We start from the raw sequence: 23,618 nt of genomic DNA on the forward strand, positions 1-23,618 counted from the left end.
CCCAGTCCAACTAGGGGGAAACTCAACCCTGGACCACCAGTTCATGGAGAAAATGGACCTGGCTTCTGGAAGTGTCCCAGGGCCTCGACAGGCTCCTGTGCAAGACTTAGGCCAAGAACAGGAAGAGCAGGACACGGTGGGTGGGAAGAAGCCACGCCCACTCTGCACATCTCTGGAGGGAGAGCAAACAGACCCTGGAAGAAAATTTGGCAGCTTGAACCTTTATTTTTAGTATTTTTTTAAAAAGCATAATTAGAAACTTTCAATACAGAAATACTCCTAGCAAACCATTTAAAAGTGGTGTTTGTTTGACAGGAATTTCACATCAGGTCCACTAGGATGTCGGTCCAGCCCTGAGTCCCCACCCCCACCCCATAACCCCCATTCATGCGTGTAACAGTGAGACAGGCACACTGTCATGACCAAAATCACCCCAATACCTGGGGCTGATGTCCAGCTGCCAGAAGCCATGGGGACTTCTAGCCTGGGCTGGAAGCTCCCAGGAACCCCCCCTCCCCTTATTGCTTGAATTTGCAAGCACACCCTCGCTGGCCTCACCTGATCGCTCAGAGGCCAGCATGCCCCCCACCCACCGGCACAGGAGCCCCAAGCACCGTGCATCCTCACAGGGCCCATGGCCAACCAGGACAGTCCCAAGGACGGAGACCCCGCTTCTGTTCCTGCCGCCCCCACCCCCGACCAGATGAGGCTGCCTGCTGGTCAGCCCTGCAGCCCCCTCCACAGCACCCTCCTTACCAGGCCCATGGAGGAGCTCCCCGACCCCATCCTGTGGCTCCAAAGTGAAGGCCTGTCCCAGAACCACCGGCTTCTGGCAGTTTGGGCAAGTGGAGAATCGGTGAGAAGAAACTCTCAGTTTTTATTGATTAAAAACCCATCCACAGTGCTAACATGGAAACTGCAGTGTGATCTGTGATGTGATTGTCCAATCAGTGCTCTCCCTGGAAATCGCCTAGGAAAGGAAATCTAAGGAAACACATCCTGGTGTTGAACTCAGTTCTTCCCAGGTCACTTGATCCCTGTAGGGGGAGGGGAATGAGGTGTCCGGGCTGGGGGTGGGGGAGCAGTCATCAAGTGCAGATGACCCTGGTTTTTCTCCAGGGCACTGGGGCGTGTTAAAACTGGCCACCCCAGCCATTCCTTCCCACCCGCCAGGAAATCCTCTTGCTACCTTTGTCCTGACAAAGGTTAGGACAGTGACCAGGGCCTGTCCACGGTCCCAACCCAGAGGCCCCAGGCATGCACTCCCCACGGTGCCTGAGGCTGCAGCGTAGACTCCTGACCTCCAGTGCGAGGCAACTCAGACAAGGGTGGGAGGCCCCTTCTCCGCTCCCACCAAGAAAAGCCCAAGAGCCCAGCCCCACAATGGCAGGAAGCCATTCATTTTTTTCTAAAAACAGTGGACACAAAGTGGGGTGGCCTCAACTTTTGCTGCTGTGCCAATCAAACCTCAGGGAAAGAAAATAATTGTGAGGAATTTAATTCACTTGATTTGGCTTCATTTTCTTGATCTGTTAAAATAATGCTCCCATAGCCCCCCTGCCAGCCCCATCTCTGCACGAACCTACCCCGACCTTTCTGTTGGAACTGAAACCTGTTGGTGTAAATGAGAAGCCATGGCTCCCCTGGGTTTGGAGCTCAGAGGCATCTAGAAGGCAGGACAAGAAATCTGTTGGCCAAAGGGCAAGACTGGCCACCTCTGTGGAACTGCAGGGCCTGCCTCGAGACCGGGTTCCCCAGCTCCCAGAATGGCTGTGGGGACAGGAGAACAGGGAGGGAAGGGAGCTGGCACAGGCCCTGGAGAAGGGGCAAGACCCTGCGCGCCGGGGACAGAGGCTGACAGCCTGTCGGAGAGAATGAGCACGGGGAACCCACTCCACTGGCACGGGCTGGCTGAAGACGCAGCTAGAACGTGCCGCTGTCTCCTCAGGACGCTGCTTGCAGTAAGATGGGCTGGGGAGGGACGCGGGGAGGGTCCGTTGCAGCAGGCTGGCATCAAGAAGGCAAAAGCCAGAGCAGGACGTGGTATGCGACGGGTAGAGCAATATACACTATGTACAGACTCTGCGAATCAGTCCGCTCGGTGGGCAGCGTCCTCGCCAGGTCCAGGCGCCTTGGCCGGGGAGGAGGGGGCACCAGTAGGGAAGGGCGGGCTGGTCCAACACCTTCTTGGCACTCGAGGAGGGCAGGGGAGGAAGTGCTGATGGCACCTCCCGATACAAAAACATGGAGAGAATTCTTTAAATAACGGCACGAAACTGAGACCGTCCCCCGAGGAACCTCCGCAGGCCTCGGGCTGGGGGAGGGACCGCAGTGCAGTCTCTGCAGTGGACTGGGCGCCATTAGCAGCAGCGTTTCTTTCGTTTACTGTTCTTCGTGAGCTTCACCACATCGTTCTGTTGTTGCTGCTGCTGTTTTGCCAGGTTGTCTTTCTTTGCTCGGAGGACCAGCTCCGTGATGCAGTTGAACATCTGTGGAGAGGAAAGAGGAAGGGCCCGCCTCAGACCTGGCCAGGAGGCCCCTGCTGGCCTGCACGGCTGCCTCCCCGCCTTCCGGGGCCCAGCTCTTTCTACCTGTGCATTTTTGGTATGTATATCTTCAAAGCCTATTCTAGAAGGAGGTGGTGAATTATTTTATTTAAAGGTCAAAAAGGAACAACATTGCTAAAACCCCACCTCTACAAAACACAAAAATTAGCCGGGAGTGGTGGTGCACATCTGTAGTCCCAGCTGCTTGAGAAGCTAAGGTGGGAGGATCACTTGAGCCCAGGAGATCGAGACTACAGTGGGCTGTGAACACACCACTGCACTGCAGCCTGGGTGACAGACTTAGACCCTGACTCAACAAATAAGTAAGTTCGAAAAAAGGAACACCATCAGAGGCCCATGGGCTGTGTGGACTTGGGGAAGTCAATCCCACAGGGGTTTTCCAGTCCTTCTTTTAGAGAGACCAACCCCTTTCCTTCAGCTGGAATCTTTTTTTTTTTTTTTTGTGAGATGGAGTCTCGTTCTGTCGCCCAGGCTGGAGTGCAGTGGCACGATCTCGGCTCACTGCAAACTCCGCCTCCCGGGTTCACGCCATTCTCCTGCCTCAGCCTCCCGAGTAGCTGGGACTACAGGCGCCCGCCACCTTGCCCGGCTAATTTTTTGTATTTTTAGTAGAGACGGGGTTTCACCGTGTTAGCCAGGATGGTCTCGATCTCCTGACCTCGTGATCCACCTGCCTTGGCCTCCCAAAGTGCTGGGATTACAGGCATGAGCCACGGCGCCCGGCCCAGCTGGAATCTTATGACATGACAGATGAAAGTGCCCCTGCTGTTCACAGACATAGGTGACCCGGGGTCTGCCTGCTCCACACCACCTCATGGCATGTGGGGCCCAGAGAGGTGAAGTCACCGCCCAAGGTCATACCAGCCTTGCCCACAGGCCCAGGTGGATAGGCCAGCATCAAGACACCAGCCTGACTTACAAAGGAGCCTGTGCTCCCCGCCGCTGTGTGGCCCATGTGCCCTGAAGCAGTGGGATCCTCGACTTCCACAGGCCTCTGGGCTCCACACACCACAAGGCGGCCAATGAGGCAGAGGACTGGAGTGGAAACTGTGCTTGGCTTTGGTGTGGGACAGAGGTTTACTCAGTCTCTTACTAGCCGGGTGGTGGTCCTTGAGTTACTTCAACACTTGGAGCCTCAGTTTCCCTATTTGAAATGTGGGAATAATTGTACCTACCTCAGAGGACTGTTGAACTATGAACTAAGATCATTAAAGGGCCCGGCACATAGTAGGCACTCAATAAATGGCAGTTACTATGACATTTTCTGTCGGTCATTTAGATGCCTCAAGCAGGCCAGCAGCAGGGAGAAGGCGGCCACGGGTGTGTGGCAGAGCCAGCGGCACAGGGCCTCACCTCTTCCACGTTGACGTTCTCCTTGGCGCTGGTCTCGAACAACTGGATGCCCATCTGCCCGGCGAATTTGTAGGCATCTTCCGTCTCCACCACCTTCCGCTCAGGGTCGTCATTCTTATTACCCACTTCAAACGAAGGCAGAGTCAGCGCAGCCCTGAGGGGCGCAGCCGGCTGCCTCTCTCTCCCACCCCACCCCCACCCGGCCCTGAGTGCAGCCTCACCTAATATTCGGCACACATCATCACAGTTCTGGTTGATTTCGTGAAGCCACCGCTTGACGTTGACAAAGGACTCGGCACTGGTGACGTCGTAAACCACAATGACCCCATGGGTCCCCCGATAATACCTGCAGGGCCAGAGTGTGCGGCAGCAAGTCAATCCCGACAGGAGTCACCCCCTTGCCAGGACCCGCCTGCCCACGTCAGGACAGTGACCCAGAAAAGGTGAGGGTGGCCCTGGAGCCTGGGCTCTCACCCAGCCTCGGCAGACGACCCCAATCCACACCAGGCCAGCAGGAGAGGCTACTACGGCAGCACTGGCTCCCCCTGCCTGCCCTGGGCGCCAGCAGGGCAGGAGGACCAGCCCCCGGCAGCAGAGCAGGTCTGGGGAGCCACCTCGTGCTGTTCCGAGCCTGCTGCAGGCTTGAAACATCTCTGAAGTTCTTGCTTTATTTTGGGAAATCAGGCAGTTTTTGTATTTGACATCATGTTATCACTGTCTTTGAACATTCAAAAAAATATTTTCTCCTCAAACCTGTTTTAGAGAACCTTTCCAAGAAGCCACACCATCATGACACCCTGGCAAAGTCTGTGCCCCTCCCCTGGGGCAGGTAGGCACCTCCCTTCCTGCTACTCTTGGCTCATCTGTGCAGGTGGCAGGAAAAGCATGGAAGCCACACAAGCATCCAGGGATGGCTGGGGAGAGGGCGCCCAGCAAAGCCATCACCCAAACATGCAGAGCCCAGGGCCAGCCAGGAGGGCCAGAAGGAAGGGGAGGCCCAACTCTCCTCTCCAGACCCCATGTCCCCATTCATCCCAGTGGCGCAGGAGGACATCAATCCCCGGAGGAGGAGGGGGACCACAGCCTCCGCTTCCCCAAGAGCTGTCGAAGAGCCGGAGGCCAGGCAGCAGCCCCGCCCCACACTGTGCAATCAGCCAGAGCTGTCCCTCTGTCCCCTCTCCCCAAAGTTGCAGGGACCTCCACCCCAGGGCTCCTCAGGACACCACACAGACAAACCATCAGTGGGCAGGCTGCTTCCTCCTGGCTTTCTGGCTGCCACCTGCCCCAGCCCTAATTACCTCCACCCCCGTGAGGTTCATGGGGACAGCCCAAGCCCCAGTTCAGGAACAGCCCAAGTCAGCGCAGGCTGAGCAAGAATGGGGCAGCCAGGCTGGTGGCTGCAGCTCCATTCCTGTCCACCTGCCCATCAGCTCTCTGGCCAGTGCTTCACATCTGAGGCCCGATCTAAGGACAAAGACCAACCTGGCTCCATCTCTGAAAGGCTGGCCTTTGGGAGGGTGCCTGCATTCACCCTGCCATGCCTTGCAGCTTCAACAACTATAGCACACAGGTGGCTAGTCCTTAACTGGGCTGGTCATGAGGAAGAAAGGAGCTAAGCATTACCCCAAGGGCGGGGAGCAGTAAACAGTCGGTATCAGTTCTTCAGCATCATCAATGTGCCTTCAAAGACAATCTGTGGTCCCAGACAGAGGTGGTGGAAGGAAACCAACAGGCAGCTTAGGGGCAGCCCTGAGCATCTTCCCTGATGCTGTGGAGCCACAGAAGCTCCTGCCCAGCCCTGGGACAAAGCCCAACCTGCCCCTGCCACTGCCCCTGCCCCATCCTTGCTCCATCCTCAACACGACTGCTGGGATCTCTTCCCAGGGCTTCATTCTGCCCACAGCTTTGCTTCCAGGGCAGCATCGCTCCTTGGCTTCAGGGTAGCTGTGACAATCAAGCTGTCTCGGCACTGGGCCCAAGAACTAGTTCTGGCCTTGGCAGCTGCTGCTGAGAGCGCTGGGTCAGCACATGGCACGGCGTGTCAGACGCCTTCCACAGCAAGGGCGCGCCAGAGCCACAGGAACAGGCGACTGTCCCCTGCCAGCAGAGGAAGCCCAAGGAGTGGATGGCTCTGCAGACTCTCCTTTGCTGAAGATGATCAGAGATGCCAAGAAACGCCTACAGCCATGGCCCCGGCGCAGAGCCCCCGCGGCTCCCTGGGCACCTCCGCCTTATCTGGGGCCCCGGAAAGGGGCTTTATCTGAGAGCAGAGAATTTGTCTGGGGATGAAGTCAGGGCTCAGAGCTCTGGCTAGGAGGAACCAGAGCACCGAGGCTTCCCATGGCCACCAGGAATCACCTTCACTCACAGGGACTCTGCTCTAGGCCAGGCACAGAGCTGGGGGCTTGGTATCCATTACCTTATTAATTTCTGCAGCCACCTGATCCAGCAGACCTCAGGATGGCCATGTGACCAGCGAGGACGTGAGGCTGAGTGCAGTGGCCAGCTGGATGTCCTGGCACCCAGGGCTGACTCCCAGGCCCAACGCCAGGGCCTTGCCTTCCTTGTCACTTCTCCCCTCACCTCCACCCCACCCGCACCTCTCAGGGCCGGCAAACCTCAGCTTCTGAGAGCAAGAACCCGAGAGGGGGTGACCACAGGGCTCTTTCTCGCCAGGCTAACAGGATGCGGTTTCAGTTTCTCTTTGAATGCCCTGCATCGGAAAAAGTCACGCTACTGCATCCTGACTGCCCCATTCCTGAAAACTCCTCACCTCCCCAAAACTCCTTCCTTCTTTGCCAGTGACCATCAAAGGGCGTCGAGACTTCCAGTGGCCCCTCAGGGTGCCCTGCTGGGCCTCCTGCCTCATGAGGGCCAGAGCGGGACTCTAAGATGGAGCTACCTGTCTGCTTCCCCAGACAGGTGGGACGGCAGCAAGGGCCCAGCCGCTGCCCACAGGCCGCCCCTTCCCAAGCCCCCCAGGGAAAAACCCATGTTGCTCCCAGGAAGCCGAGTGACTCCTCCCCGCCTCCCCACGGAATGGAGGAACCAGTTCACCCTCTTCCCGCCCTGCCCAGTCCAGAAAGCAGCTGACTGCATGGTGGCAGGGAGGGGCTGTGGCTCCTCCTGCTGAAAGAACCTCAGACCCCCCAGGCCCCACTGCCCTGCCCATGGGTTCATTCCTCATGGCCACGGGCCTCTGAACCTCTGCCGCCCTAAACCTCCGCCTGGCTTTAAGGCACAGGATGGGGCAGGAAAGCAGGGGCGCCACCTGCCCAGCCGGTGCAGGGCCTCGGCAGACTCACGGCCAACCCTGAGTGCCCCCAACCTCCGCCCCGCCGAGTTAGGAGGCTTCATCCTCCCTGGGCCTGTTTTCCTGTCCATAAAACGGAGATAGTCACAGGTCTCTCTACCGGGATTAACCAAAATAAAGCAGCTGAAATCCTAGTGACAGGCCCAACCCAGAGCAAGGATTCGTGAGGTCAGCGCCCAGACTAGCCAATGGCATGAGGGCTTGTCTCGCCTGGGCCTGCAGCCCCAGGCTGCCCAAAGCACTGATGCCAGCCCTGCCCCAGCGTCCTCCGCAGGTTCTCACTGGCAGCTGCCAAGACATGCAGGCCACAGAGCCCTCGCTCACAGGGCTCATCAACAGTTACCACACAGCACCACACCCGGGCGACCCCGGGACTGGGAGCTCCCAGGGATTCGGGGCATCACGGGCCGCAGCACAAATGTGCTCAGCATAGGGCGAACCCAGTGAGAAGCCCTCCGCCTCAGCTCCAGCCCCAGGAGCTGCTCGCCCAGTGCACCTGTCCCTCCTCCAGCAGCCCTGCTCTCCCCCATACTCCCAGCCACCCACAGGGGCACTGCACCCCACACTTCCCACCCTCGGGAGATGCCGAGGGGCCCGGGGTGGGAAGCCAACCTGGGGAGTGCCCGGCTTTCATGCTGTGGGGAGTAAGGGGCCGCTGGCTGGGACTTCCTCATTTGCCTTCCTGAGGTCACTTCCAGAGGAGCTGCTCGAGAAAGCCGAGGAGGTACCCGTGGAGCCAGACAGCCGCCCTCACCCTGCACAGGCCACTGTGTGGATCACCGGCTCGGCCACCGGGAGGGACCCCTCCAGGGCGCCCTCTGTCAAATGGGATGACAGCAGCACCAAGGACACGGAGCTGCCAGACACCACACCCCGGCACGCACGTTGGCGCCTGCAGCAGAGCACCCGGCACCCTCCACATGGAAGCCAATCCCAGAGGCAGGCCCTCCAGGAAACGAGCGCAGAGAGCTTCGGCAACTTGCCTAAGGACACAGCCCAACAGCTCCAAATCAGTCCCTTCAGACGCTCTTTCCTAAAAGCTGCTCCATTAACAACCCAATAACCAGGAGCCGCTCCGAAGGACACTGCCCATCTGCGCAGGAGCCCAGCTTCCCCCGGGCCTGCAGCTCAGCTACAAAGGCGGGCAACCGGTGGGCGGCCGGATTTCCCAGGAACAGCTTTAAGGGTAGGGAAGGGCCTGCTGACATGCACCAGTGTTCGTCTCTAGACAGCGTCACCTCCAAGGCATCAGTGCAGGTGACGGGAGCCTGCAAAGGCCAACTCCAGCTGCCATAACTGACACCTACCAAGAGGAATTGTCAGTAACTAAGTCCTGGGTGGGCAAGGCACTTTGCAACCCTCTAGCGAGGCAAATGCTATTCTGCTCTCTCTGTAAGGTGACGGCGCAGTGGGCCGGAGGGTCGGCTGACTCTCCAAGGAGACAGAACATGGCCACTGTCCGGCCAGACTCCAGCCAGGGTGCTCAGCGACTCCCCCACAGCACTTCCCTCACATCTTCAGGACCGGGAAGGGTGCAGCCAAACGCCACCTACTACAGCCAACGACAGGCTCACTTCCCGACAGCCTCAGGGACCCACCAGTGACATTTCCACCATGACCAGGCACCAGTCGCTCAACCGTGTCCACAGGTCAGTGGCGCGGGTTGGGTGGGAGTGGGCGGGTGGACTCACGTGGAGGTGATGGTGCGGAAGCGCTCCTGCCCCGCCGTGTCCCAGATCTGCAGCTTCACCTTCTCCCCGTTGATCTCCACGGTCCGGATCTTGAAATCCACTCCGATCGTGGTGATGTAGCTGCCTGCACACACAGGGCAGTTAACGAGGCCCAGCGCGGTATCCTCCCAGGCCCCGAGCCCCATACTGCACACAACACACCCCCAGGCTGCCCCACCCTCCCCACTCATTACATGTGCCTGGTACATTCTAGGTCCCAGGGACACAGCCCTGAACATCCTTGTTCACAAGGCCCCTCCACACACAAGTGAAGGAGGGAGACAGGATGCAAACAAACAAAGGGGACAATTTCCGAGAGTGAAAAGTGACACAAAGGAAATAACACGGAATGGGACCGGCGGGAGCAGGCTCCTTTAGAGTGGCTAGGTAGGGACATGCCAGCTGCGTCTGAGAATGGTAGACCTACAGGCGCTCTCGGTTTTTCTTTTCTATTCAATTCAAAGAAAATTTAGGGCCCTCAATTCACTTCCAAACACACAAATAGGTCATGAGCTGTAGTCTGAAAGCCACTGCTCCAGGCAAGGGAGACAGTAGCAAAAACAGCTGTGGGCAGGTCACGTGAGGTCAAGTCCACGGCCCAAGGCAGGCAGAACGTGGTGAGGCCAGATCTTGGACCTGTGTGCCACTTCCAAGAACGTGGACTTTCTCTCGTGTGTGCTGGGGAGGCACCAAAGGGTTTAATCAGGGGCATGAGCTGCTGCATTTTAAATAGCTCTCTTGCAGCATCTGTGGGAAAAATGGATTTTTCTGAGGCGGGGGGACAGTGTCTCATTCTGTCACCCAGGCTGGAGTGAAGTGGGATTGCACCTTTGACCCTCCCCAGGGTCTGATAATCCTCATCCTCCCACCTCAGCCTCCTGAGTAGCTGGGACTACAGGCACGGGCCACCACACCCGGCTAATTTTTGTATTTTTAGTAGAGACGGGGTTTCATCATGTTGCCCAGGCTGGTCTCGAACTCCTGACCTCAAGTGATCCACCTGCCTCAGCCTCCCAAAGTCCTGGGATTACAGGCACAAGCCACCGTGCCTGGCCTGAAAGATGGATTTGAGGAGAATTTCTAGCTGGTGTAATTGTCCAGTCCAGCTTTCCAAAGCCTGACACTAGGAAGGGCACAGCTTCTCACTCCGTTTGGGGCTTATGTTATAACAGTGCAGGAGACACCACACACACACACAATTATGTGAAATGTGGCAAGGGCGTAAGAAAGGTCAAATTCCAAGGTGGGGTGGGGAACAAGGCAGGCTTCAGGGAGGACGTCACATCTGGGCCTAGCTTGAAAGAACAGGTAAGACTTCAAAGGTTGAGATTAGGTAGGGGAACGACATCCCACTCAAAAGCAAATAGCTGAGGACGACACGCAACCAGAACACATTCAGAAAAGCGGCCAGCACCCAGGCTCTTCCAGCCAGGGGAATGCCAAGGAGTGCGGCTCACCGCCTAGCATAGTTAGGCTCCCCGCCTAGCATAGTTAGGCTCCCCAGAAACAGCTGGTGGCTAACGAACCAGCAAGCCAAAGAACAAAAGAATGACCAGGTGGTAGGAGGAAGCCAGAAAGGCGAACTGAAAACAGACTACGAGTGCAGTGGTTCTCAGCGGGGACGACCGTCCCTCCAAAGGACACTCAGCAATGTCTGGAGGCATTTTTGGTTGTCACAGCAGCGGGAGGGGACGTGTTGCTGGCATTTAGTGGGTGGAGGCCAGGGATGCTGCTCAACATCCGTCAACACGCTGGACAGCCCCACAACAAAAATCACAGGGCCCAGACCCGGCACGCTGACTCACGCCTGTAATCCCAGCACTTTGGGAGGCCGAGGTGGGCGGATCACGAGGTCAGGAGATCGAGACCATCCTGGCTCACATGGTGAAACCCCGTCTCTACTAAAAATACAAAAAATTAGCTGGGCGTGGTGGTGGGCGCCTGTAGTCCCAGCTGCTCGGGAGGCAGGAGAATGGCATGAACCCGGGAGGCGGAGCTTGCAGTGAGCCAAGATCATACCACTGCACTCTAGCCTGAGCGACACAGCGAGAGTCTGTCTCAAAAAAAAAAAAAAAAAAAAAAAATCACAAGGACCAAAGAGTCAACAGTGTCCAAGTGAAGAAATCTTACTGTAAACTCTGCGTGGGTGAGAGGGGCCACTGAGGTTTTTAAACAGAGAAAAGACCCTGCCAGACACACACGAGTGGTTCAGGATGGGTAGGGGTTGCCATGCTTCCAGGTAGAACCAACAGTAAACTGAGATGCTGGTAGTAGAAGTAGAAAGGTGGGAAGAGATTGCAACAACGAGCCCTCCAAGCACTGAACACTGATTGGGATGGGGAGGGAGGAGGCCATTAAGGAGGAAGAGGAGCATTTTTCAGTGTAATTAGAGGCCGTTAATCAGCTATCATTCTTGAACAGAAGGTTAACAGCCAGTCACAACAAATAGCTGGTATTTATTGAGCAACTACTTAGTCCCAGGCACTGCAACCTGCACTATCTCAGGTCATCCTATAACAATCCCATGGGGAAAGGACCATTATGATTTCTACTTTACACATGAACTGAGGCTTCTACTTTACACATGAACTGGCTCAAGGTCACACAGAGAAGCCATCTCTTTCCAACACCACACCACCAGTGAGACTGCAGGGCCATGTCAAGGAAACAAAGGGGGCAAAACCCACTTCTCCATCAAGAGAGACATCAGCTATGGAATCACTTTCTTTTTCTTCTTTTCTTTTTTTTTTTTGAGCGGAGTCTCACTCTGTCGCCAGGCTGGAGTGCTGTGGCAAGATCTCGATTCACTGCAACCGACTCCCTGGTTCAAGCGATTCTCCTGCCTCAGCCTCCTGAGTAGCTGGGATTACAGGCACACGCCACCACACCCAGCTAATTTTTTTTTTTTTTTTTTTTAGTAGAGACAGTTTCACCATATTGGCCAGGATGGTCTCAATCTCCTGACCTCATGATCCACGCGCCTGGGCCTCCCAAAGTGCTGGGATTACAGGCCTGAGCCACCGCGCCCAGCAAATGGAATCACTTTCTAAAGGCAGCCCAGCCATGTCAGAGGGAATTCTCCACAAGATAATCAGAGATGTCAACCCCACCCAAAGCATCTGTAATGAACCTGATTTTTTTGTTTGTTTGTTTTTTGAGATGGAGTCTCGCTCTGTCGCTCAGGCTGGAGTGCAGTGGCGCAATCTCAGCTCACTGAAACCTCCCCCTCCCGGGTTCAAGCAACTCTCCTGCCTCAGCCTCCCAAGTCGCTAGGATTATAGGTGCGCAACACCACGCCCGGCTAATTTTTGTATTTTTAGTAGAGATGGGGTTTCACCATGTTGGTCAGGCTGGTCTCGAACTCCTGACCTCATGATCCACCTGCCTCAGCCTCCCAAAGTGCTGGGATTACAGGCGTGAGCCACCGCGCCCGGCAGAACCTGATGTGTTTAACAAACAAAAATGTGTTCAATCTTACCAGTGATTAGGGAAATACAAATGTAAACAAGTTAGCCCTTTTTGCCTATCAGCTCAGCAAGAATGAAGACAGCTACTAAGATCCAGCACTGACCAGGGTTGACAAGGGGCACTTTCCACCCTTCAGTGGGACTGTGGATTAAATGACTCCAGCTTCTTTGAAAAGCAGGTTGGCAGTGCATACACCCTGTAAGCCAGTAACCCCACCTCTACAGAAACACGTGCACGAGAATAAGTATCAGCTGGGCACGGTGGCTCACACCTGTAATCCCAGCACTTTGGGAGGCCGAGGCGGGTGGATCACCTGAGGTCAGGCGTTCGAGACCAGCCTGACCAACATGGTGAAACCCTATCTCTATTAAAAATACAAAAATTAATCGAGCATGGTGGCAGGCGCCTGTAGTCCCAACTACTCGGGAGGCTGAGACAGGAGAATTGCTTGAACCCAGGAGGCAGAGGTTGCAGTAAGCCGAAATCGCACCACTGCACTCCAGCCTGGGTGACAGAGCATGACTCCATCTCAAAAAAAAAAGAATAAATATCGCCTATATCCTAAGTAGCTAAGCATCGCTGAAAACACAACCAGAAGTCAGGCACGAGGTAACAGCAGCGCCAGTGCACCATATGGTGTCTCCAAGCACAGAAAGCCCCACCGCACTCAGATGAACCACAAAGGCCTGCATGTGGAGCGCAGAAAGAAATCGGAAAGACACACGCTGACCACAGGCTGCCAGGGAGGCACAGGGGGCAGGAGCAGGGACCGTGTCCCAGGTGGCACCATAGACGCTGTTATGGGAATCTTCCTGTTTGGACCCTGGGTGGGAAAATGATGGGCCAGCCAAAGGGTTTTGGTGAGCAGGTGCATTAGACAGACCACAGAGGCTTCTGACAGAAGTGCCACAAGGTCCTAAGCCCCACTCCATCTTCTTCCCTCCTCTGGCAACCAGAATGAGACAGTTCCCAACATTAGGCAGAGGCAACTGTGTTCCGGTGCCAGGGAGGGGATGTCAACAAACAAACAAAAATGACACCCCTGCAGCACTGCAGGGGAGGACTCACCTGAGAAAGTGTTGTCTGCAAAACGCAACAGTAAACTGCTCTTGCCCACACCTGCAAGAGAGAAAGCACTGCGATCAGGGGGGCAGGTGGGCCCCCTCCCCACAGCCCCGGCCTTTCTTCCGGGAGAGGATGCCTCAGTCCCAACTCTTAAGAAGCTCAGTGGGACCCAGCTCACTTCTCAATGCTCTTTCCACCTCCCTGAGCGGCCACACACCAAGAATATCTCTTCCACTCGATCCCTGACCTTTTTCTTCGTCCTTGTGTAAGACAAGCTGCTCCCAAATCCCCTGGGGGAGAGATGAGAAAGGGACTGGTGCCCAGGCCCTGGGCTGAGGGCTGGCCCAAAGGGAGACGCCAGACGACAAAGCAGAATGAAGGTCAACCACATGAAATGGCCCCCAAGTGCATCTACAACACGGTCCCTAGAAAAGTGCACAGCACGTTATAGCACATCAGTTAGGCAGCCGCCCAAAATGAAGAGCTGTAGAGCGCGAAAGGACCCTTGAGATCATTAGGGCTATTTTGCAGGTGAGGAAAGCGAGGCCCACATAGCTAGAACTCAATGGCTACCATCTTTCTGGCTGATGTCCCTGTCGGGTGGGCTGGTGGAGTGCAGGGTGTGCCTCATACCCATCAGGGCAGCAGCCCACATGTGCTCAGACCACGCACAGCCACAGCAGCTCCTAGCTGCTTAGAGCACAAACAGGTACACATCTGGCCTCCCCCACTTTTTTTGTAAAGAAATGGGGTTTCAGGCCGGGCGCGGTGGCTCATGCCTGTAATCTCAGCACTTTGGGAAGCCGAGGCGGGCGGATCACCTGAGGTCGGGAGTTCAAGACCAGCCTGACCAATATGGAGAAACCCCGTCTCCACTAAAAATACAAAATTAGCTGGGCATGGTGGCACATGCCTGTAATCCCAGCTACTCGGGAGGCTGAGGCAGGACAATCACTTGAACTCGGGAGGCGGAGGTTGCAGTGAGCCGAGATCGTGCCATTGCACTCCAGCCTGGGCAACAAGAGCAAAACTCGGTCTCAAAAAAAAAAAAAAGAAATGGGGTTTCATTCAGTCACTCAGGCTGGAGTACAATGGTGCAATCATGTCTCACTGCAGCCTCCAACTCCTAGGCTCAAGTGATCCTCCAGCCTCAGCCTCCCGAGTAGCTGGGACCACACGTGCACACCATCATGCCCAGCTAATTTTTTTATTTTTAGTAGGGACAGAGCCTTGCTACATTGCCCAGGCTTTTTTTTTTTTCATCTTTTGTAGAGACGAGGTCTTGCTATGTTGCCCAAGTTGGTCTCAAACTTCTGGCCTCAAGCAACCCTCCCGCCTGGGCCTCCCAAAGTGCTGGGATTACAGGCATGAGCCACTGAGCCCAGACCTCTCCCCTTGACTTCAACTCACAGTGCTTTCAGCCTGCCTAGTGCACCTGTTCCATATCCTCCTATCCTGTCCCCAATCTCCAACACCCCTGAGGCCAGCCAGGTTAATTGACCACAAAGAATTCACATGCATTGGGCTGTGTGTGTGGTGAGCCCTTGGATGCCTCTTTGAGTATAATTCTGGCCACATCTCTTGAGATGAGGAAGCTCAGACTCAGAGTGGCTGGCCTAAGTGCCTCTGAGAGCAGCAGCAAAGCTGAGATCTGCATCCACGCTGGACTCCTCCAGAGTGCTAACACTCCTCCCAATACACATTGCTGGGAGTCTTGCGTCTGGTTCAGGAAGTTTGGAAAAAATGACCTGTGGGGGCTCCGACATCTCACTCCTGTTAGATTTTTAATGAAAATGCCATGAAAGCTATGAAACCCCCTGAAACAAAGTGCAGATTTGAGCCTAGGCGTCTGTTCATGGGAGAAGCCCATAGCATTTTTTTTTTTGGAGAGACAGGGCTTTACTCTATCTCTCAGGCTGGAGTGCAGTGGTGCGATCATAGCTCACTCTAATCTTGAAATCCCCAAGTACTACAGGTGTGCGCCACCACATCCAGCAAACTTTTAAAAAAATTTTTGTAGAGATGGCCTCTCACTATGTTGCCCAGGCTGGTCTCAAACTCCTGGCCTCAAGCAATCTGCCCGCTTCCGCCTCCCAAGGTGCTGGGCTAACAGGCCTGAGCCACTGCCTTCGGCCCCACAACTTTTATTAGATTCTCAAGAAGGGCACTGCCTCCACCTGCACTCTACCAAGTAACCAAAGTGGCAAGCCACCGTTGCAGTTGTATTTCCCTAAGCCTAACCCCAGCATCCTCTCTGGGCAATCCTCTAAAGATCTCTTCTGGGAGCTTCTCTTGGTGAGCGAGCTGCCCCGGGATGCCAAGAAGAACTTGTTTCACTGAGTAAGCCTGGGTCCTACTTTCCTAAAGACAGGCCAGGGTGAGGCTCTCCTGGGCAGGCAGATGCTGCTCAGCCCGGGCCTGCAAGGCTCATGCTCAGGGCCACTTCCTCCTTGCTCCGCCGTGAGGCTTCCTGCTGAGCTCAAGGAGAGCCCGAGTCCCGGGTTGGGCCCTTCACGGCGCTGTGCCCAACACCAGCACCCCACTGGCCTGGCCGCCTCCTCTGCTTCCTCCTGGAGCCTTCTGGGTCCAGCTTACTCAGCTAAAAGCTTGAGTCTGGGAGTTCCTCTAGGACAGAGCCCTCGCCTCACCCGCCCTGTGCATTCACAGGGCTGTAAGCCAGGCCCAGCACTTAGTAGGTGCCAACCAAACACTGCTTAATGAATTTCTGCCTAAACAAACGCCCGCCACACTGACAGCTCTGCTATCCAGCGCTCCCACTGCAGCACAGCAGGCGCCTCAGCAGGGGTTTCCAAACTTCTGCAGGGCAGCAGAATCCTTTTCTTCATCCAAGCTCTACCCAAATCCCATGTCTAAAACAGCTCTCTCTGCAATGACACAGCAGTATCCCCTCCAGCTTGGCCTCTCCAGGTCCCCATACTGTCCCCAGGCGTCTCAGCAGAGCAGTTAAAAGCCACTAGGCTGGCCAGGTGCAGTGGCTCACGCCTGTAATCCCAGCACTTTGGGAGGCCAAGGTGGGCAGATCACGAGGTCAAGAGATCGAGACCATCCTGGCCAACATGGTGAACACCCCATCTCTACTAAAAATACAAAAATTAGCCGGGCGTGGTGGCGTGTGCCTGTAATCCCAGCTATTCGGGAGGCTGAGGCAGGAGAATCGCCTGAACCCAGGAGGCAGAGGTTGCAGTGAACTGAGATCGTGCCACTGCACCCCAGCCTGGGTGACAAAGCGAGACTCCATCTCAAAAAAAAAAAAAAAAAGCCACTAGGCTGCAGAAAGACCACAACCATCACCACATTATCTGCTGCTTTGGACCTGACACCAACCTCTGACACTGCTCTCCCTTTGGGAGGAACAGAAACCCACCCCAAGAAACGCTACCTCCTAAATATCCCTGGAAGAGGCTTCCTCGGAAATACAAGCTGCAGCCATTACCCCACACCACCAGTGTCAGGGCAGGAGCAGAGGGCACCCGCCAACCTTCACCACAGCCACCGCCGAGGCTGCCCAAGGGCCACATCAGCATGACCCCAACCAGTCCAGCCTGTCATTCTTTTTTTTTTTTTTTTTTGAAATGGAGTCTCACTCTGTCGCCCAGGCTGGAGTACAGTGGCGCGATCTTGGCTGCAACCTCCACCTCCCAGATTCAAGCGATTCTTTTGCCTCAGCCTCCTGAGTAGCTGGGATTACAGGCGCCCGCCATCATGCCCAGCTAATTTTTTGTATAGTTAGTAGGGACAGGGTTTCACCACGTTGACCAAGCTAGTCTCGAGCTCCTGACCTCAAGTGATCCGCCTGCCTCACGCCTATAGTCCCAAAGTGCTGGGATTATAGGAGTGAGCTACTGCTCCCGGACTTTTACCCCGGCTGCTGTATCTGGTCCTCACCACGCCAGCCGCACACACGTCTTCCCTTCCCCCAGCTCCTGCCTGGGCTCTGGCCCCCTCACTCCTCTCTGCTTCAGTTCCACCTCCTGAAGAGCCCTAGACCTTTCAGTGAAGTGTTCTCGATATATTTTTTTTTGAAACAGGGTCTTGCTCTGTTGCTCAGGCTAAAGTGCAGCAGCGTGATCATAGCTCATTGCAGTCTTAACCTCCCAGACTCAAGAGATCCTCCCACCTCAGCCTCCCAAGTAGCTGAGACCACAGGCGTGCACCACCGTGCCCTGCTAATTTTCTTATTTTTTGTTGAGACAGGGTCTCCCTATGTTGCCCAGGCGGGTCTCAAACTCCTGGGCTCAAGCGATTCTCCACCTCGGCCTCCCAAAGTGCTGGGATTACAGGTGTGAGCTACCATGCCTGGACCTTTTTGTTTTTTTTTGAGACAGTGTCTCATTCTGTCACCCAGGCTGGCGTGCAGTTGTGTGATCCTAACTCCCTGTAACTTTGAACTTCTGGGTTAAAACAATCTTCCTGTCTCAGCCTCCCACATAGCTGGGACTACAGATGTGCACCACCACGCCCAACTGAATTTTTTTTTTTTTTTTTTTTTTTTTTTGAGACGGAGTCTCGCTCTTGTCCCCCAGGCTGGAGTGCAGTGGCACAATCTCGGCTCACTGCAACATCCGCCTCCCGGGTTCAAGTGATTCTCCTGCCTCAGCCTCCCAAGTAGCTGGGATTACAGATGCGTACCACCACACCCAACTAATTTTTTGTGTTTTAAGTAGAGACGGGGTTTCACCATGTTGGCCAGGCTGGTCTCGAATTCCTGACCTCAGGTGATCTGCCCACCTCAGCCTCCCAAAGTGCTGGGATTACAGGCGTGAGCCACTGTGCCCGGCCTTTTTTTTTTTTTTTTTTTTAGAGATAGGGTCTCACTATCACTATCACTGTTGCTCTCACTATGGTCTCAAGTTCAAGTGTTCCTCCCGCCTCATCCTCCCAAAGCACTAGGATGAACTACTGTCCCTAGCCATGTTCTCAATTTTAATCCTGCTTCAGCCACCACCTCACTGTATAACCTCACACAAGTCACGCCCCCTCTCTGATCCTCAGTTTACTCATCTGTCAAGTGAAGGGCTAACTCCATCTCCGAATGAGGATGGCTGGCCTGAGGGATGCAGAAGAAATGCTGTTATAAATCAAAGCCAGTGTCAGAGAGTGTAAGAGAAAGTATAGAAAATACAGAACTGGCCAGGCGTGGTGGCTTACGCCTGTAATCCCAGCACTTTGGGAGGCCGAGGCGGACGGATCACGAGGTCAGGAGATAGATGCCATACTGGCTAAAATGGTGAAACCCCATCTCTACTAAAAATACAAAAGATTAGCCGGGCATGGTGGTGGGCGCCTGTAGTCCCAGCTATTTGGGAGGCTGACGCAGGAGAATGGCGTGAACCGGGGAGGCGGAGCCGGCAGTGAGCCGAGATCGCGCCACTGCACTCCAGCCTGGGCGACAGAGCGAGACTCCATCTCAAAAAAAAAAAAAGAAAAGAAAATATAGAACCTCCGGCATAATGAAGGGATGCAGAGGTCGAGGGAATCCATTGCAGAAGCATCCACAATGTGCAGAGTGGGCAGAACTCTAGATTTATGAAGAAAGAAACCAGCATTCATGGAGGGCCTATTGTTTGCCAGCCCTGACATGAGCTGCTCGCACACGTATTAGCACTGAGGTGCAGTAGCTCCCGGCTTTGCCCCTGCTGAGCTGTGTGATTTGGGGCAAGTAAGTCACCTCCTCTGAGCCTCAGTTTCCTTTTTTTTAAGACGGAGTTTCATTCTTGTTGCCCAGGCTGGAGTGCAATGGTGCAATCTTGGTTCACTGCAACTTCCACCTACCAGGTTCAAGCGATTCTCCTGCCTCAGTCTCCCAAGTAGCTGGAATTACAGGCACATTCCACCATGCCCGGCTACTTTTGTATTTTTAGTAGAGACGAGGTTTCATCATGTTGCCCAAGTTGGTCTCAAACTCCTGACTTCAGGTGATCCGCCCGCCTCGGCCTCCCAAAGTGCTGAGATTATAGGCGTGAGCCACCGCGCCCGGCCTTAAGCCTTAGTTTCCTTATTTGACAAGTCACACAGGCCGCGGGTGAGAATAAGCGTCTGTGAAATTGTTCGATATATCTTAAGGAGGCATTCACACAAGGAGCCCAGTTCAGGGGAGTGTGTGATGTCAGTCTCTGGGCTCAGCTGCCAAAGCTTAATCTGGACTTCCATGGCTACCATCTCCCAGCTTTGAGTATCTCAATGCCGGGAGAAATCAAAAAGCACAGCATCTATCTCCTCTGCACAACCTACGCCTACATGGCTGACCTAGGAGCTAGACCACATAAATCTCGACCCAATGAGTCTTCTCCCACACCTGACTTCGGAGAGAAAAATCCATCCATCACACAAAATGTACTGTGAGAAAGCGGGCCAAACCCATCTCCTGGGCTTTACAGAGGAGAAGAGCCAACAAGCTGCATCTTCCTGCTGAGTTTAGGCTTTTCACTGTTGGGTATCATAGCAGAGGTCCAAGATGTCTTGCAGAGGGATAAAGGCTCCTGACCACGGCAGGCTGTCACTCCAAAAAGAGAGAAATGGCCCCAGTGCCAGTCCCTCAGAACCCAGGCCAGGGCTGCAAGGAAATCATGTAAAGGAAGAAGCCTCAAGACCTTGAAGAATACCAAAAGCCATCTCCAAGAGAACACTCCACAGCTTGCGTGGTTACCCTTCATTCAAACCATAACCAGTCAGTCCTCCACTTTTCTACCTCCTTCCCCAACCTCAGTTACTCTTCCATCTCCCTGGTTAGCCCCAAGCTTTCCCCCTTACCTCTCCCCTCCTCCAGCAACCATGGAAACCTCAGCCATCCTTCACCTGATCCAAACCACCAACCACATCTCCATCCAGCTTTACAAGGGAGGCCAAAACCACCCACTTTCTTGACCTAGCTCTGACATCGCTACCCAACACTCCTACATCCCAAGTCTCACCGCTCACTTGATTTGATCCCCTTTCCTTAACAGTCCATGGGCTCTACCACCAGCCTGGCCTCTGCCTCCAATCACAAGACATCCCTCCCCACACTCAGCTCAGGTCTGGTCTACAAACTGAGCATGCTCCCAAGACTCTTTCATGAACTTCGTATAACCCCAGCATCTCAGTTTCGCTCCCATAAACCTTCTGGGGCCTGCCTCCCTGACCTCTTGGTCACTCCATAAACCTGTTCACCTGCCACACTCCAAACAGCTCTAAAACCCTCCACCTTTTCCCAGAAACCAGTCTACCTTTTCGAAGGACACTTAATATTCATTCATTCATTCTGCAAATATGTCTTAAGCACTTACTGGGTGCCAGGCACTGTTCTGGGCACTGGAGCTAGAGCAGTGATCAGAGCTAGGAGCCCTCAAGCAGTGTGTGTGTGTGTGTGTGTGTGTGTGTGTGGCCAAAGCACTTTTATAATTTTGGCTGTCCCATCCCCAGGACCCCTCTGTATATAGTAGTGTAACAGCAAACAGTGACAACTCACTATGTGCCAGAAGCTGTGAGCAACACTGCAGAATCTCACTTAATACTCACATCAACCCCATAAGGCAGATCCAACTATCATTCCATTTTACAGATGAGGAAACTGAACCACGCAGAGATACAATAATCCAGCGGGAATGTGCCAGACCCTGTGCAAAGCCTTTTATCCGACTTACCTCATTTAAACCTCACGGCAATCCCATGAGGCAGGTTCTGAGAACGTCCTCATTTTAGACGGGAAGAAACTGACGCTTACAAAGGATACTGATGATAATGACAATAGTGAATATTTACTTCGAGCTTACTTAACCGGGTAGGGCGCTAAGCACTTTTCCTACTTTATCCCATCGAAGCCTCACACCGCCCAGGGAGGCACATCCCCACTTCTCAGATGAGGGAACTGAGGCTCAGGACGGCGAAGCAACTTGCCCAAGGTCAGCGCGAGGCAGGTGGTAGTCCTGAGACTCGAACCCAGGTCTCTCCAACTCCAGAGATCGCGCGACTTGACCAAGGTCACACGTGAGGCAGGAACAGGCGCGATGACTAGACCCGGCACGCTCGGCCCCTCCGCCCGGCGCCCCAACCTCCCCTCGGCGCGGCCCGGAGCCCCTCGGCGCACCCCTGGGGCCCAGACTGCCGGGCTGCCCCGCCCGCCCGCCCCGCACGGGCCGGCACCTCCCCGCCCTCCTGCCGCCCCGAGGCCCCCGCGGGCCGCGCCCGGCAGGGCCCGCGCCGCCTCCGGCCGCTGCGGCCCTCACCGCTGTCGCCGATGATGAGCAGCTTGAAGAGGTGGTCGTAGTCCCGGGCCATGGCGGGCGGGGGCGGTGCGCGCGGGCGGGCGGGGTCGGTACTGGCCTCGCGATCCGCAGCTCCCTCCGGGCTGCTCCGGCAGCGGCGGATCCACTTCCCGAACAAACAGCCGGAACTGACAGAAACACCTCCCTCCGCTCCCCCTCCTCCTCCTCCTCAGCAGCCGCCGCAGCTACCACCGCCTCCCTCCTTCCCGCCGCGCCCCACCACTGCGCAGGCGCAGCGTCTGGCACCGCCTTGCGCAGCCGCAGCCCGAGCCGGCCGCGCCCGAGCCGCGCACGCGCCCTGACAGAGTCCCAGCGAGCGCGGGTGCGTCTTTCTCGCGTCTACTCGGGGAGCGTCGCCGCCGCTGCCCTGGCCGCTGAGAGCTTGTGGAGCCGAGCCGCTGTCGAGTCCCAGCGGAAAGAAGCCCAAGGTGCCGGAGAAGCCTGGTCGTGGATGTTCTCGCTCCCTCATCTTCGAGACCCGCACGCCCTGCGGAGAGGAAATCACAGGCACGCCGCGACCGTGGGGCGGGGCTCGCGCGAGCTCCGGGTTTCCAGAGTCCGGGGCCGGGGCCAGGGCCGTAGAAGGCAGAGTCGCGCGGGGAAGGCCCGGTACCCCGCCCCTTCCGCACCGACCCCGGCCCAGCGCCTGTGGACTGGACGCAGAGGGCGGCGGGCGGCTGCCGAATTGGACAGAACGGGAGCTGCCGGCGGGAGCAGAGCTGCGAGGAGGTCGCCTTTGAGGGCAGCGCGGGGTCGAAATCCCATCCCAGTGCTGTGACCTTTTGGAGCCCACATTGCCTCTTTGGTGGAGGGGAGGGAGTGGTCCAGTTCGGAGCCGAGCCTGGGAGCTGAATGACCCAGTGTGCAAGGCACACCTCGGAGACCGAAAGCAACCGCTCCCCCGGCTTCAATTTCACACCACCTGCAGATAGACATCTCGGAATCTGCGGCTAGGAAGATCTGGGCCGCCAGAAGCTAAACGTGTGCATTTTATCATCAGCCCCCGGTTTCTCGTTTTAGAGTGAGTTCCCACCTGCCCTACCTAAACTGACCTGAAACGGAAGGTTGTATGCCCCACGGCCATCCTCACTGCAGAACTGCAGAGGGTTTTAAGCTCCTTATTACCTGTTTCTTATAACCCTGTCCCTTTCCAGGCGAGTATTTATTGGATATTTCTACTTGTTTTATCAAACTTCCTTTTCTTTTGACTTTATAAAAAAGCAATGCCGGGAGGCTGAGGCAGGAGAATCGCTTGAACCCCGTAGGCGGAGGTTGCAGTGAGCTGAGATCTCGCCATTGCACTCCAGTCTAGGCAACAAGAGCGAAACTCCGTCTCAAAACAAAACAAAAAAAACAATGCTTGTCCTTAAAATTATGTGCAGAAGTTTACTGAAAAGTACAAGTTACTATTTTTCCTTCTGAAGCACTCCTCACAGGTAACCCCTGATAGTTTCACAGCTAACCTTAAAATGCTTAACACATTTGTTGAATGAATAAGTGCCCCCCAGTGAATTTCCTTTGCCTGTACAAACATATATGTACATACCTTGCTTTTTCTCTTTAACAGTACACTTTTATCATTTAACATCTGCGTGGTATGGTACTCCATCCGATGTTTGTACTATTATTTAACCACTCCGCTATTAATAGACATTCATGTTGTTTATATTTTTTGGTTATAATAAACATTGTTGCAGGCGGGATCATTGAACAACACATGGCGTGTCTGACTCAAGTCTTGAGTTGTTTTTCCGGGAGCTGAGAATCAGTGTGGTGATGTCGAAAGAACATGAGCTTGGAATCTGAAGGTACTAACTAGGGAGAAGAGCTGCTCATGTGCTCCCGATAGAAAGTCCCC

General features: G+C 55.1%; 1 protein-coding gene across 2 annotated transcripts; it reads right to left on the bottom strand.

The window, feature by feature from the left end:
* Positions 1-205: 205 nt before the first annotated feature.
* On the bottom strand, positions 206-21,982 carry RAB35 (RAB35, member RAS oncogene family). Of its 2 annotated transcripts, XM_055235758.2 has the most exons (6): positions 21,722-21,982; positions 13,500-13,550; positions 8,925-9,048; positions 4,142-4,266; positions 3,921-4,045; positions 206-2,489 (listed from the first exon to the last, which is right to left on the bottom strand). In XM_055235758.2, exons 1-6 carry the CDS (start codon positions 21,771-21,773, stop codon positions 2,361-2,363), a joined length of 606 nt encoding a protein of 201 aa, XP_055091733.1. In that variant the 5' UTR covers positions 21,774-21,982; the 3' UTR covers positions 206-2,360. The 2 variants fall into 2 exon arrangements, with proteins under 2 accessions (XP_055091733.1, XP_055091734.1); XM_055235759.2 differs by lacking the exon at positions 3,921-4,045.
* Positions 21,983-23,618: the final 1,636 nt, after the last annotated feature.

Source organism: Symphalangus syndactylus, chromosome 13 (assembly GCF_028878055.3).
Source record: "Symphalangus syndactylus isolate Jambi chromosome 13, NHGRI_mSymSyn1-v2.1_pri, whole genome shotgun sequence".
In the NCBI taxonomy this organism is placed as follows: Eukaryota; Metazoa; Chordata; class Mammalia; order Primates; family Hylobatidae; genus Symphalangus; species Symphalangus syndactylus.